At 41.7% G+C, this 14,965-nt stretch overlaps 4 protein-coding genes across 6 annotated transcripts; 2 read left to right on the top strand and 2 right to left on the bottom strand.

Moving 5' to 3' along the window:
- Positions 1-78: 78 nt before the first annotated feature.
- RpL13A (ribosomal protein L13A) lies at positions 79-1,691 on the bottom strand. Its single transcript, XM_002056583.4, has 3 exons — positions 1,536-1,691; positions 905-1,145; positions 79-523 (listed from the first exon to the last, which is right to left on the bottom strand). The coding sequence occupies exons 1-3, from the start codon at positions 1,554-1,556 to the stop codon at positions 168-170; spliced, it is 618 nt and encodes a 205-aa protein (XP_002056619.1). The 5' UTR covers positions 1,557-1,691; the 3' UTR covers positions 79-167.
- A 308-nt stretch (positions 1,692-1,999) lies between these two features.
- Dph4 (Diphthamide biosynthesis 4) lies at positions 2,000-3,861 on the top strand. Of its 2 annotated transcripts, XM_032433725.2 has the most exons (3): positions 2,005-2,142; positions 2,859-3,183; positions 3,240-3,861. In XM_032433725.2, the coding sequence occupies exon 3, from the start codon at positions 3,240-3,242 to the stop codon at positions 3,786-3,788; it is 549 nt and encodes a 182-aa protein (XP_032289616.1). In that variant the 5' UTR covers positions 2,005-2,142; positions 2,859-3,183; the 3' UTR covers positions 3,789-3,861. The 2 variants fall into 2 exon arrangements, with proteins under 2 accessions (XP_015025797.1, XP_032289616.1); XM_015170311.3 differs by lacking the exon at positions 2,859-3,183 and having other exon boundaries at positions 2,000-2,142.
- Spec2 (CDC42 small effector protein Spec2) lies at positions 2,002-14,839 on the top strand. 2 transcript variants are annotated; one of them, XM_002056581.4, is made up of 3 exons: positions 2,002-2,142; positions 8,198-8,609; positions 9,558-14,839. In XM_002056581.4, exons 2-3 carry the CDS (start codon positions 8,361-8,363, stop codon positions 9,564-9,566), a joined length of 258 nt encoding a protein of 85 aa, XP_002056617.2. In that variant the 5' UTR covers positions 2,002-2,142; positions 8,198-8,360; the 3' UTR covers positions 9,567-14,839. The 2 variants fall into 2 exon arrangements, with proteins under 2 accessions (XP_002056617.2, XP_015025799.1); XM_015170313.3 differs by lacking the exon at positions 2,002-2,142 and adding an exon at positions 7,847-7,980.
- Atu (Another transcription unit) lies at positions 11,533-14,025 on the bottom strand. The gene is made up of 4 exons (XM_002056580.4): positions 13,885-14,025; positions 13,754-13,826; positions 13,033-13,687; positions 11,533-12,975 (listed from the first exon to the last, which is right to left on the bottom strand). Exons 1-4 carry the CDS (start codon positions 13,913-13,915, stop codon positions 11,683-11,685), a joined length of 2,052 nt encoding a protein of 683 aa, XP_002056616.1. The 5' UTR covers positions 13,916-14,025; the 3' UTR covers positions 11,533-11,682.
- Positions 14,840-14,965: the final 126 nt, after the last annotated feature.

The following is a 14,965-nucleotide window of genomic DNA, read 5'->3' as shown; positions in this document are numbered from 1 at the left end:
TACATTATAATATATATATATTAGCCTATATTAACTATTACTCAATGCCCTATATTTTAATTAACAAACTGGTGAGGCTTTTTAAACTTAGATGTTGTTTTATTCTCTTTTTAAAAAAACCGCTACGATTATGCTGCTCGTATTGTTGTTGTGTGGTCGGGCACTGCTTAGGCCTCGTAGCCGTAGGATTTGATGATCTTGTTGAAGGGCTCAGCAGCCTTGGCAATGTTCTCGCGCGCCTTCGCCGTCAACTTCTTCATCTCTCTGTTGTGCTTGAGGGTGACATGCAGCTTGGCCTTGCGTTTGCGCTCCAAGCTCTTGATCACATCCTGATAATGCCAGCCCACCTCGTGCGACAGACGTCCAACCATGCAGTATTTGCGGTCGGAGCGCAGGGTCAGCACACGCATTGCAATGGGGACAACAACACGACGGCGCTTGTCGTAGGGCGATGGAATACCATCAAAGACACGCAGACGAGCGAGGGCAGCCTGGCCACGCTTGGTCTTGTGTGGGATCATGCCTGTGAAGCAATAAAATACCATTGAGTGAACATTTCAAATGAGATTAGATATAGAGAGGTAGTCCAGTTGGCTGAATCAGTTGAAGGTTTGTTACACGATTTCTCGTTCAAATAATGTAGGTAAGAATATATCAATCATCATGCTAGCAGTCGCAGCTGACCAAAACAAGCTAGATAAACGTACCTGCAACGTAAAATAAGAACAATTAGTAAATGTATACAGGTAAGTTACATTTTAAATGCTATTCGCTTTGTTGCCTGCACTCAGTTATGTTTTGTTTACATGGTTTTCTCTACGTTCAAATAATGTAGGTAATAAGGTTTGCACATCATGGTAAACAACAAACTAGGAGCTGGACAGAGCAAATCATCGGAACGCACCTCGCACAGCCTTGTAGAAGATCCTGGACGGGGCACGGAAGTGGAAGGGGCCACGAGCCGGGTTCACGTTGCAGCGTTTGCGCAAATAGGCCAAAAACTTAATTTTGTTTCTGTAGAAGTGACCAGAAAGGTTCAGCTCCTCGCAGCGGACTACGGCCACCTTGCCGCCCTGCAACAGGTACTTGGCAACCACGGAGGCCAGGCGGCCAAGCAAATGGCCGCGTCCATCAATAACAACGGTCTAAAAATTAAATAGAAAAACAATTGGTTAAAGTTTATCCCATGAAAATGAGGTTAGGTTGAGCGAGAAGGCATAAACAAATGTTTGCAGCGCGAAAAAATACTTAATATATGCATTTTAAGTATGCATTTGACACAATTAGCAAGCCTTGGACAGATGTAGTAATACATTTTTAAAGGCACTTCCGCGCCTGCCATTTTTTTGGCTGCTTTTTGGCACGTGTACACGAAACACAATTTTGGCGCACAAAAAACAACTCTGCCGCGCTGTTAAAATCAACAATAATGCACATTTTCCGTTAGCACATGGTTTGCTTAATGTTTTGCACTCATTTGTTATATTGTCCCTTCACGCCAACATGGTTTTATTTGCCAAAATTATGGCACTTACCCTGTTCGTTAAACCAGTCATGTTTAAGAACCGCACGGAAAGAAAGCGGAAATCGATTTGACAGCTCAGGCGTCACACGGCAGAGTTGCTTTGGGCAAGTGCACGCAGACAAATGCTAATTGCTACAGGAATGCTATCCCGATAAGTTCACAAACGTATAAAATCGATTTTTGGTTGTGTCGCTTTTAGGAATATTTGTGCGCTTTCTGTGTGCTGTCACACTGCTAAAAGATTTATTCTTAGGTGTATTTCTGACGGCGGTCAAAGCGGATCGTTTGCCACTTGCGGTGCCAATTTGTTTACACTGAAACTAAATGAAACGAAAATATAAATAAATACGTATTGAAAACGTGCTGCTAGGCAGTGGCAATGCAAATGTAACGCGAGTGTGTGTGTGTTTGTGCAAAAAGTGTGTTAAGCACACAAATATCCAAGTAAAGTTTTGTGTGTGTGTGTGTGTGTATTTGTGCCCTGATTCTGCCTCTCGATTTGCCCCAAAAATCATAGCAACAAATAAGCAATAAAGCAACGGGATCAACAGCAGCACCGACAGTGGCAGAGCGTCGACGTTTGTATTGTCGACAGGAAAAAGTCAACACCTTATAAGGCAAGTTTATTTTATTATAATGTAATGGTTCGGGGCCGGGGGCAGGTTGTGCATGGGCATACAAATTTTATTTTTGTTTGGATTTTTCAAATGAACTAACATGCGAATGGGCATGTATGTGTGCCGACTTTGTTGCTTGGCATAATAATTAATTCTGGTCGTTTAATTAAATGCAATTCACAAAAAATACATTGTTCAAATAGCCCCGTCTCGCTCTCACACAAACACACACACACACACGCCTGCCTGTCTTTTGACATTTTGCCTTTCCCCCTATTTTCGGAGGCGCAAGTTTTCATCCGTCTTGTGGTTAACTTTTTTTTATGCCGTTTGCTAATTTTTAAATTGGGTCAATGCATGCGTCGGACGATTTACTTGTTTTTCTTTTCAGAGCTCTTCATATGTACTTTTTGTTTTTGTTCGGTTTGTTTTTGTTGCCGAACCAGTTTCTTAACCTTGTTTCCTCTCTCCAAGTGCAATTGCCGCTTGACTCTTGCTTTTTGACAATTTGAATGTTCTACTTTTTCGCGACAAAATTCGGCGTATGGTTGTGTCTGTGTGTGTGTGTGTGGTTGCCAGTGACAACTTAATAGGCGAACACTCATAACGGTACTAATGAGATTTTCTGAATTATGTTTAACCGACATGCAAAGGCAAATATAAAAATAGAGAAAATAAAAAAATATATTAATATTCTTTATGACTTCGATATAAAGAAATGCGTGTTCAGTTTTATCAGCGCCTAGCAACGAGCACTCCTTTATTGTTGCGACTTCCGCAGCCACAAAGAAAAATGATGACTCTCACATCTATACATACGTGCATGTGTATGGGTGTTTGCGGGTTTTGGGTGCAGAGTGCTTTTTATGGAATTCAAAAAAAAATCCAATCAGAGTGTCACGGGCAAAGCAGAATCAAAAACTAAACAACAAACAGCTGTTCAGCGCAATGCCAGTGCTGGCAAACGTTACAAATTGACGCGCTGCTGATCTACGGGCTAGAAACATGTGAAACAACAAGCTAAATTATTAAAATCTAAATGTAAGTATTACAAATATTCATGTATAAATGGTTTTTGATTTCGTTTCATATTGCAGATGTCCAACTTGAACTTCTATGAACTGCTCAATGCGAGCGCAACAGCAACATTTGAAGAGCTTAAGCGCAATTATAAGCAATTAATACTACAATGTCATCCCGATAAATTACAACAACAAGAGCTAGCAGTAACTGTAAACGCGAATGAGAGCAACCCAAGTCGAGAGAGCGACAACAATTTCAATGCGATAAACGAGGCCTGGAATACGCTTAAAGATCCCACAAAGCGTAAACAATATGATGCCGAATTATTGCTGACAAAATTTGAAACACACAACAATATCTATGCCAGCATTACGTTAAGCGACATGCACAGCACTCGAATTGAAATGTTGGCAGAGGAGGAGGGCAGCGAGCAGAAAGCAACCGACGCAGACAAAGAGACGACAGCATGGAGCTGGGCCTATGCGTACAATTGTCGCTGCGGCGGACAGTACTTGTTGGACGATGAGTCACAAAGAGAGCAGCTGAGGGCATGTGAAATGATTGTCGAGTGCAGTGAATGTTCTCTAGTGATAATTGTGAAACCAGACGCAAATGTAACATAAATAGAATGTTTTTCAAATAAATTGTAAATCCGTTCTTTTATCATGAACAACCATATTGATTTGAGCTATCGAATTAGGCGTTGATTTTGTTATCGTTAATCGGTTTCTTGAACCTTGCGCCGCGCAACTTGTTTGATATGCATGCCAAACTGGTTGTATCGTGCATACTTAATGCCCTTCCTTTCTTTTCGCCTCTCTTGTTGTTTGACCAACACCAAATGATGTAATATTGTATCGTCCACACATACACATGTACATCATTTGGATTGCAGTCGCTGTCAACCATTTTTCATTTCCGTTGTGCAAAATAAATGTCTTCATTTTGGTGGTGGCTGGTTAATGCTGTTTATGTCTTTGACGCGTGTGAATTGTCTTCGGCCGTTATGTGGGTCACATTCAAATTGCCAAATGTGGCCATTAAATAGAAATAGGAAGCACAAGAAAGCCACTGCTGCTTCTTCCGATTATGCAAAAAGTAATGGCTTATGCAGGTCAATGTTGCTAAGCGCCGCCCACTATGAAGCCTAATATGTGGCTCTTTTTAAGTTACATTTGAGTTACATACAGCACTAAAGTTTATTAATTTTCAATGACTTTTATAGTCGAAACAGAAAATTAGATAAAAACAATTTTCAAATTATCTTTGAACAGCTGAGCTAGCTCCCAGAATGGCCAAAAAAAAAAAATAACTAAATCAATTATAAATGAGAACCTCTAAAAATAGCCTTATTAACCTATAAGATAGCTGAGAAAAACAGAGTTTCCAGTTAACCGTTACCTTAACGAAATCTCTTTAAAAAGTTGTTATGTACATAGCACACGCAGTTAATCGTCTTAAAAGAACATGTATTTATTGTATATGTATGTATGTAATGGTAATTACTGTTAAGCATTATTCTTTCATTTTTTTTTGTTGTTGTTTGTTGTTGGTGGGGAGAGCGAAATTCAATAACCTCGCCTCGCGATGTTGCCGACTGGTGGCCGATCTGATGATGTCAGCGAGTGTAAAATTAACATACAAAAATACGAAATACAAATGTATAAACATTTGCCAGAAAACAACAGCAACAACAGCGAAAACAGACGCTGGCACAAGCTCATTGGAAATCCATTTGTTTATGATATTATTGCAAAGTAATTTGCATGGTGGTCTTTACTGTTGCCCTCTCTCTCGCACACATTAAGTGCATAAGTGCGTGCGCTTTATTGATAATTAACGGTGTCTGAGCTTTCGTTTTCTATGCGCTGCGGACGCAGCTTGATAAAGGCAGCAGCTCGATTTCCAGCACATTAATTACGCCGGCTGACGTGGAAAACAAAAGCGGCTGAGCATGAACTAATACACACATATGCATGTGTTTGAGTATGTGTGCGCTTGACTGGCGCAAACTCTATCTCTTTAGCATCTCTCACTTTGGTAACCTTTTGACATACAAAAATTGAAACGCTTTAGCGCATTCAGTTCCTACAGTTACGTGCTGTTATTGTTGTTGTTGTTGTTGTGACACGCGCTACGATTTGAAAGATAACGCTTGCTGCATATACATACATATACACAATGGCCCACACACTATTACGAGGAACTTACAGTATGTCAATAAAGTGTTTTGACTAACGAAAAAAAACTAATTTTTTGGGTTTAGTTGAAAATAAATGTACCTAAAAGTGAGAATTTTTTTTCAATTCTAATTTATTTCGATTCTATATTTTTCCTAGAACTTAATGGCAAAAAGAATTGTTAAATAACATTACCCAAACATTTTATAAAATTAAAAAACTAAAAACATTCAAATTTTATGCTGTCAATAAAGTGTTTTTACACGAAACTTTATTACTAAATAACAATGTTAAAAAAACAGGAATATTTTTTTTTAATACTTTGTGTGGCTGCCATTAGCGTCACATACAGCCTGCAATCGCCGTTTCATTGAAACAATAAGGTTTTGTATGTATGTTTCTGGAATCTTCTGCCATTCTTCCAGTACAGCAGCTTTTAAATCAGTTTTTGATTTTGGACTCCGCTTTGCGACTTTTTTTTTCAAATATGACCACACATTTTCTATTGGATTCATATCTGGACTTTGTGGTGGAGTGTCTAACACCTTTCCACAGTTGTACAACAGCCAAACTCTTACCATATGAGCTTTATGCTTCGGGTCATTGTCCTGGTAAAATTTAAAAATTGGCTTATTGTCCTCATAGAATCCAAATTTCTGTGCACTACTGACGAGATGTGTCTGTAAAATGCTCAGATATTGTCTAGCATCCATGGTATTCTCAATGAAGGTCAAATCTCCTACACCCTTGCTCGAAATACACCCCCACACCATCACTGATAGTTTTCCGAATTTAACGGTTGGAATAATATTGCGGTTTTCCAACGCTGTTAGTGGCTTTCTCCAGACTCTGGATGGCCCATCGTTGTAGAATAGCATCATCTTGCTTTCGTCACAGAATATGACGTTACTCCAAAAATCGTTCGAACTATTTACATGGACTTGAGCGAACGATAGCCGCTTCAAAATATTCGCCGCCGATAGTAGAGGTTTTTTCCTGGCAACTCGTGATGTGTAGTCATTGGAATTCAGTAATTTTCGGACAGTTTCATGTGACACATCAACACCACTTTCTTCCTTGAACTCCTGAGCAATATCCCTAAGCGAAATTTGTGGATTTTTCTCAATTTTTCTCAGAATTTTTCGCTTATCTCTGTCAGAAATTTTGCAGGGTCGACCACATACTGGCTTTGCCTCTAGCCTATCTTCCTTATTGGCTCTGTTTAATATGTTGTATATCGTTGCTTTTGATAAATTAAACATATCAGCCAGTTCCGAGACTTGACGTCCCATCTGATGGTTATAATACACCAGCTGAGCGACTTCAAAAGTTGTTCTTTTTCCTGGCATTTTATTTTTCATAAAATTAAAGCAAAACGTTATAAATTGCAATAGAAAATGACAAGAAAAGTCGAAGACACAAGAGAAGCCAAAACGCATGGGCCCAAATCTAACGGGATCACCCAAAAGAGAACGGCAAAACAATTTACCGTAGCTGTAAAAACACTTTATTGACAGCATAAAATGTGAATGTTTTTAGTTTTTTAATTTTATAAAATGTTTGGGTAATGTTATTTAACAATTCTTTTTGCCATTAAGTTCTAGGAGAAATATAGAATCGAAATAAATTATAATTGAAAAAAAATTCTCACTTTTAGGTACATTTATTTTCAACTAAACCCAAAAAATTAGTTTTTTTTTGTTAGTAAAAACACTTTATTGACATACTGTAACTCCAGCTCCAGCCAGCTCCAGCTCGCAAACCGTCTCCGTCTACCACTTTCATTTCGTTTTCACTGCGCATTAAAGACGCTCGAGCAGCTTTAATTGCTCAAGAAAATGGCAGAAACAGACAAAATATAAAACACCGGCTGAAAATAACAGAAAGAAAAACAACAACAACAACAGTGGAGAGTGCATGACACACGTTTTGTGCGTGTGTGTGCGTGCAGCTTGCGTAGAAAGCACAAGAAGTTTGTGGCGTGAAAAACTGTCGCTTTAGCCAGGCGACAGCAGTTTGACAGACAGTCTGTCATTCAATCAAAATTTAGCACAGTAAGCTGGTCTGTTTGAATGCAACAATGTTAAAAAGGACAAACTAGTATTGTAAAGCTGCCAAAAGTATTTTTAAAAACTTTGCAATACTTATGCAAAATACCCTATGAAATATTTATTTTATTTCGTATAAATTATTTAACTGAAACTTAGCCCTTGGAGTGAATCACGCTGCGCTTTGTCGGCACAGCTGCAGAATCATAATATTTATTGATTCAGCTGAATCGAAAGAGCTAAAGAAACAAACCGCAAAATGATATTCACGATGTCAATGATAAAAGCAAATGCAGCTCGCCCAGTTGCCCAAGTAGGTCTTTTCAGTCTTTTCTTTTATTGTATTCTGCTTACAATCTTTCTTTTGTCTACGCTTTATGTCTTTCCTTCGATTTTAATTACACAAAAGTGCCAATTAATTGTTGCTTTTATTTCCAACTCTGCCTGGTTACCCCCGAGGCTATACAAACAGTAAAAAAAAAGTGTGCTGAGTCTCGCATATCGTATTGTGGTTCTGGCATTTGCCCAGGTTCGTCTCGGGGGAATCTGTCGAATAGCATTTTGGAGGTGTTGTGTGCGGGACTTAGGTAATGTGTATTGTGCGTGGCCATGTGAAAAGATGCCAACAACTAGAGCAGATCGAGAACAACATTTAAATACAGTGAACGCTCTATTAACGGTCAGCTTGGACCTGGGACATTTCCTTTGCCTTGGGCACAATCCCCCTTATTCTCGGTCTGACGTCTTTTAAGATATATATATATATATGATCTATGAACCAATCCTATGTTCTTTTTCTTGCAGGCCAGCGCGTGTTTCACGCAAGAGAACGGACGTCAATCTGGCTGGAAGCGGCAGTGTTCAACCCATCAGCAGCGCCGGCAACAGCAGCAGCAGGACCAGCACCACCATTTGCAATAATCATAAATATAAGACTGAACGGCCGTCCGGGCAGCTGGCACAGAAGATGGCATCCACCGGGGAGATCTGGCTGCAGTGGTTCTCATGCTGTTTCCAGCAGCAGCGTTCACCCTCCCGCCGACCGCATCAACGCCTGCGCATCGATCGCTCGATGATCGGTAATCCGACAAATTTCGTACACACCGGTCACATTGGATCCGCCGATGTGGAGCTATCCGCCAACCGCCTCAATGCGATCTCAACCCAAATGCAGAGCAAGGGCGGCTACGAGACAAACTCGATACACTCGCTGCACGTAAGTTGACGAGGAGGAGGAGGGGTACTTTGATCAGTTGACTCATTACCTGGGTTTTTATTTTCTGTTATTGCTCGGCGCGGGCATATTTAATGTGCGATTCACGACAATCGCAATCCGAAACGTTAACATTTAGCACCTGCCTAAGGTGACAACCACCGACTGGCGGTTGCGGTGGTTTTTATCAGCTCAAGGTGCAGCTAATCACAGCGTGGCATTCAATTTGATTCAAGCAAAACAGCTTTATACAATTTCTATTGATTTCTATCAATTGCATACTTTATGTGAAAGGATAGGTTAGAAAAGTTCTTGGCTTCTTGTGTCCGATAAGCAGCGGTTCAAGTTGTTAAACTTGATAAAACTTTTACTTTAAACAGACTGACAAGCCAAGGGTTCAATGCACTTTGAGAGACAACAAAAATAAAGAACATCAGGTGTGTGTTTAGTGTGTGTATTCAAGATCCGCACCCAGGTTTAGCACAAAAAGTGCAATTAATTTTGTGGCATTAGTCGCTTACTTTCATGCTATACAGCCATTTGCCTGGGCCCCGACCCTGATAAGATCTGGCTCTGCACCAGGTCGCGGCTCGGTCGGTTATAAGTGCTAAACAATATCAAGTGCCCGGCCCCAGTCGGGGCTTCGTAGTTTGAGCTCTGGCCACGCTCCAGTACGTCGCTTAAACAGCTGACAACAGCAATGATTAAACCCTCCGTTTACAGTGGAAGCTCCCTTGAGCGAACACGCTGCTAAGGCGAGCTTCAACTTAAAAGATATGCTGAAACTGGAAGAACACATAACATGCGGCGCGCGGTCGCCGGCTCAAGTCTAGCAATGTTCAATTTAATTTACGTTTAATGGGAATCAAAAATTGTTCGTTTATGAAGTTTTCACTGTGCTAGTACATGCATATATTATTTGTTATTATAATATTGTTTTTTGCTTTGCAGGCCTGCTGATGAAGAATCCCCACACCCAATGGCCACTAAATGCATTTTGTGCAATTTTCTTCGTAGCAACAACAACAACAAATGGAAAAGAAAATATTATAAAACAACATTTTTTTTTTGTAATAATTCTTTGTTAAACGCGAGCGTGTTATCAGGCGGCGAGGGTGATAAACGGAGGAGCGACCGACTGGGTGGGTGCTGACAACCCCAGAGGCAACAGAAATGGATTCCACACAACAACAACAAGAACAACAAGAACAAGAAGACGAAACATGTGGAATATGAGAACGGACAATGGACTCCATGGAGAGCGAGCGTATTAGCTATAAGTCGGTACTACCCGTATATAAACCAAGAACTGTCTAGAACCCCACTCTGTAAACGCCCGATTGCAATTGTTTTTGCCTTTTGCGAGTATTATATAGATGAAAAATCGCAAAAGTTCGCAGATCTAAAGTCGAGAGCATTTAGAAGAAAATGAATAACAATTCAAAGTTAGTCTGAGGAATTATAAATTTTTTCTTTATATTTTTATTTTGGTAATACATAATGTACTTAATGCCAAAACAGTTAAGATCATTGTGCAAGTTTTTCCTATAGAGCGTGCAACTGCTGATAACATTTCCATTATAGAACCCAGAGAACGGAACTGCCTTATTTCGACTTGCGTAATGCCACACAGATCCAGATGATATATATGCACACACACACAAATATATATATATATATACAATTAATAACTGTCATGTATATATTTATATATATATATATATATATATATATATCAACTGTTGTGCAATTTTACAAAGCTGATTTAGCATTTATATAATGTTATAAACTTTACAAAACAAAAAACTTAATGACAACAAATTGTCGCACAATCAACTTTTGAAATAAAAAACAAACCGTAATATGTATAATTTATGATATTTATAAATTTCGAATATTTGTTTACAAAGCAAAAAAGAAAAATATTGTAATTAATTTTTGTAGATTTTTACAACCATATTTATAAATCCAGAAATATAGTCTATAGTTTTTGGCAGTAGAACGTGAACCTTCCCTTAAAAAAAAAAAAAAAGAAAAAAAACTTAAAGAAATTCAATGTAGTTGTAGATATAAATTGTATAAGAAAAAACGATTGTAACAAATATAAAATTGGGTTGAAAGCGTCATAAGTTGAACGCGCCTTAGACTAATTGTATAAAAACAAAAGATATTTAAGCAATAATTTATGGAAAATATATATTTAGAATAACAAACATTCGTCTGTTAACAATCACTTGGATCAAGTATCTGTCATAGGAACTCTACGAAAATGAGAATTTCTTTTGGCTTAAATGTCTTATGCGAATTGTACTGTGTCATAAAGCTAACATATCATATCGCTCGATATGGTTAAATGTAGGTAAACCCCACTAGAACCCCTAAATATGTGCGATTGTAGAAGGAAACATTTTTGTTTATCATCCGATCAGCCTCAAACTCAACTTCAAAGTTCTTTGTTAAAATTCATTTGAGGCGTACTTCACACTTTTCCAAAAATATATTTCTCCTTGGTGGAAATGGAGATTTCGCGCTCAAACTCATTTTCAAGGATCTATATAAAATAAATAATTTGAGACCTGTTTCACATTTTTCGCAAAATCTATATTCCTTCGGTAAAAAGTGCAATTCACAGAATTTTTTGGTGACGTCTTAATTTTTTCCGATTATTTTAAAATCCATAAGTAAAAACTTTGTGAATACGTGTCTACGATGTGGGAAATTCCACCCGCAACAGTGGTAAATAGGCGGAAAACGATTGGACGAAAGTTGTTTGTTTACCGTTCGATCAGTTTTAAAATCATTTTTAAAGTTAGGCAAGTACGTTCTATACCCGAATATATCAGACAGGAACAAAAGCTTTCAAAGCACACCCCACACATTTTCTACGTGTTTAAAGGGTATTTAATATACGACAACCCTTTGCTGTTAGTTGTTTTTATGATAATTCCATTTATTTGCTTTACAGAACTTAGTTTAACCATGGTTAAAAACAACTTAAGCTAAGTCATATTGTGTCCCTAATACACTATTTTTTATTAGTAGCTGTGAGCATATTGGCTTCCGGTTTGTGCCTCGGCTAATCATCGTTGTCGCTGCCGCTGCCACTGCCGCTGCCGGAACCGCTGCCGCTCGCAGTGCCAGTTTTGCTGCCGCCAGATTTGCGGCTTTCATTGTCACTGCCGCTGGCGCTGCCACTGGCGCTGCCGGCGTCGGCAGCGCGGTCGCCGCCGCTTTTGCCGCTGCCGACGTCGGATTCGCTGTCGGAATCTCGCAGCGCTTTGCTGGCCTTTGCCTTGTTGACCTTTTTGCTGCGTCGCGCCTCAAAATCGGAGCCCTCGTCCTCATCCGAGGAGTAAATGGTGGAGGCCTTTGGCTCTGCCTGGGTGCCGCCGGCGCCCTTCTTGTACCGATTCTTGATGGCGCTTAGACTGATCGCATTCTCGTCGTCGCTGCCATCGTCATGCTGATAGGAGGAGTTGCCGCCGCCGCCGATCAGTGGCTCGCCGGCGCCGGCCTTCTTCTTCTTGGGCTGGGCCTTGTGCTGGGTGCGCATGGCCAGGCGCAACTTGGCCTCCTCCTCTTTCAGCTGCGAGTAACGATCCGTGGTGGGATCCTTCCCCACCTGTGTGAGTATCTTAATGCCGCTTGTCTTGGTCGAGCGATCCGCCAGCGACATGGTAATCTTTTTGTGTGTGAACGATTCCGTCGAATGCGGCCGGAAGGTTAGCTTGGTGCGGAACACCGACTGACCCTGCAGACCAGTGCCCTGGCGTATAAACAGGTGATTGTGATCGCCCACAAGAGGCTGGCGATACGCATCGAAGATTTCGTTGCCCAGATGCAGGCTCATGCTGCCGTCGGACCAGCGCACGAAGCGCGCATTGGACTCACGGACCATTTCGCCTTTGTTGTTCATGTACTCGCGCCACCGGATAGTGTTGCTCACCTTGAGCTTGATGCGCTGGCGACCCTCCTCGTCCATGGTTTCCTCCTCGTCGATTTCGTCCTCGTACGTCTCCGGATCGAACGGATGCGTGACCACCGAAAGAAAATTGGGCAGCTTGATGAAGTGCTGCTCCTTGCCCAGATCGGCTGATATGCGCGGTATTTCTACATCGATGCGCGTCTCCGGCAGCGGTTCCGGCTCATCCTCCTTGGGCGCGGTCAACTGCGGCTCGGCGTCGCGTGAACGCGAACGGGAACGACTGCGCGAGCGGCTCATGGAGCGACTGCGTGAGCGGGACTTGCTTAGGCTGCGGCTACGTGAGCGCGCCAAGCTGCCCGCCGGAGACTTATGCGCCGTCTCCTCGTCATCACTGATGTCATCGGCATCCCCAAAAATGTCCGATGCGGCAGGTGCTTTCTTGGGCTGCAAATAATTGGAGTATAATTAAATGAGCTGCAGATGGAACACAGTATGTCCTACCGGTACATCCTCCTCGCTATCGGAGTCAATCAAGCGCGCCTTCTTTGCTTTGGAGGGTGCTGCTGTGTCGCTATCAGGCTTCTCGTTATCCGAATTGCTTTGGCGGCGGGGCTTCTTCTTGGGTACACCAATGTCACTGCCCGAGCCGGAAGCGGAGCCGCTCCGACTGCGCGACGTGCGAGCCGAGCGCGGTGTGCCCGACTTGGAACGTGAGCGTGGTGTGCCCGACTTAGAACGTGAGCGTGGTGTGCCCGACTTGGAGCGGGAGCGGCTGCGGGAACGGGTCTGTGATCGGGTCTTGGATCTGGAAGTGCGACTACCGCTGCGACTGCGACTCTTGCTCTTTGAATTGGCACGTTGGTCGTCAATTTGTAGATTCGGTGAGTTGGAGCGGGATTCCGCGTTGCCGCTGTGCTTGCTATGGGTGCTATGGGGAGTGCCACTGCGGGAACGTTGAATATGCGCCGATCCACTGCGCTGGCTATGAGCCGAACCAGAGCGCCGACTGCGCGCCGAACCGGAGCGCGATCGTCGACTTGCTGCTGAGCCGCTGCGTGCGCTATGCGGCGATCCGGAGCCAGACCGCGATTGCGAGGATCTGGAGCCAGAACGCGAACGATCGCTGCCGCTGCCCGATTTACGACTGCGGGGCGAGCTGCACAGATAATATATCAAAAATAATTCCACTGTGACAGGCTGAATTGAATTTTTGAAAACCTACCCCGGTGCGCTGCCGCCTTGCGGTGTGACGCTGCGACTGCGGCTTCCACTGCGACTGGAACCGGACCCAGAACCTGAAGAAAAGGCATTCAAGTACAGCTGACACAGCTAAATATTTTTAAATGCACTTACCGCTCTCGTCATCTGAATTCGGATCGGCCATATTTTAATTTTGTAATATTGTTCAACAATCAAATGCCAAGCCAAAAATGCAAATTACAGGATTGGCGGCTCAGGCACGTGCAGACTAGCTATACGTATAATTAACTTAAATATCAACTTTAAACAATTGAAACGATCCAGCAAGTAGAAATGCTTTGGTTCATTAACATACAACTAAATAACAACCATATAATTAATTTTTTTTAATTGCCGTATTTGTTAATAACACGCCGTGCCTTGCACTCCTAAAACTTGAAAAGCAACCCTGCTGTTGCTGTTGTGAACGCTACTATCGATAACAACGCTTCATCGATAACCATCATCCGTCTCCGTCTTTTGTGTATTTGTATTCGTATGTGACGAGCCACAAAAGTTTTTGCGGAACGTATTTTGTGTACATTTTAAGCGTTTTTCGAACGCTCAAAAATTGTTTATTGCATTGCAATTGTAAATAATAGGCATTTGTCTATTTTGAATTTAAGTGCGTTTAATTGTGCGCGGCGTAAAAGGTGCGCAAATCGCGAAGCGAATTTACCCCAAATTCGCGTTCGGGTGAAATTTCAATGAACTGAGAAAACAAAGACAGAGACATACACACTCACACACACACATACTGTGTAAGCAGTAAAGGAAGAAGAAGCAGTGGCAACAGCGCAATAGCAAGCAATTATTTACTTACAAATAAAACCAACATATTATACATAAACCAAGGCAAAACAAGCCAAAAAAACGGCGAAACTGCAAAACAACAACAAAACGTGTTAATACCCTATAAACATTTTGCATTGGACGCCTCTGCATCAGCTCAAAATTGTGTAGTCCGCCGCTTTGCGCTGCAAGGCAAGGAGGAAAGCACAAATAAAAAAAAAAAAAGAAAAAACCTTCGGTACTCCTGCTCTCGGGCAGGCACGACGAAGTACACCAACACACAGTTACCAATACAGCGAGTGTGTACGTGCGTGCATATATATATATATAAATATATATGTATATATATATGCAATATATTTAGGGACGATACGGCGCGGAAAAATACCAACTAACCTCTCTC

The sequence above is a fragment of the Drosophila virilis genome, chromosome 2 (genome assembly GCF_030788295.1).
Source record: "Drosophila virilis strain 15010-1051.87 chromosome 2, Dvir_AGI_RSII-ME, whole genome shotgun sequence".
NCBI lineage: Eukaryota > Metazoa > Arthropoda > Insecta > Diptera > Drosophilidae > Drosophila > Drosophila virilis.
The sequence above is the reverse complement of the archived record's forward strand: the minus strand, read 5'-3'. Positions and strand labels throughout refer to the sequence as shown.

Excerpts from the sequence above, each read along its gene's own strand:
- RpL13A (XM_002056583.4), bottom strand. The coding sequence starts at position 1,556 with ATGACTGGTTTAACGAACAGG. Across the intron at positions 1,146-1,535 it reads TGACTGGTTTAACGAACAGG|ACCGTTGTTATTGATGGACG; the intron begins GTAAGTGCCATA and ends TTTAATTTTTAG. Across the intron at positions 524-904 it reads CTTCTACAAGGCTGTGCGAG|GCATGATCCCACACAAGACC; the intron begins GTGCGTTCCGAT and ends ATTGCTTCACAG.
- Dph4 (XM_015170311.3), top strand. The coding sequence starts at position 3,240 with ATGTCCAACTTGAACTTCTATGAACTGCTCAATGCGAGCGCAACAGCA.
- Spec2 (XM_002056581.4), top strand. The coding sequence starts at position 8,361 with ATGGCATCCACCGGGGAGATCTGGCTGCAGTGGTTCTCATGCTGTTTC.
- Atu (XM_002056580.4), bottom strand. The coding sequence starts at position 13,915 with ATGGCCGATCCGAATTCAGATGACGAGAGCG. Across the intron at positions 13,827-13,884 it reads GAATTCAGATGACGAGAGCG|GTTCTGGGTCCGGTTCCAGT; the intron begins GTAAGTGCATTT and ends CCTTTTCTTCAG. Across the intron at positions 13,688-13,753 it reads CAAGGCGGCAGCGCACCGGG|CTCGCCCCGCAGTCGTAAAT; the intron begins GTAGGTTTTCAA and ends TTATCTGTGCAG.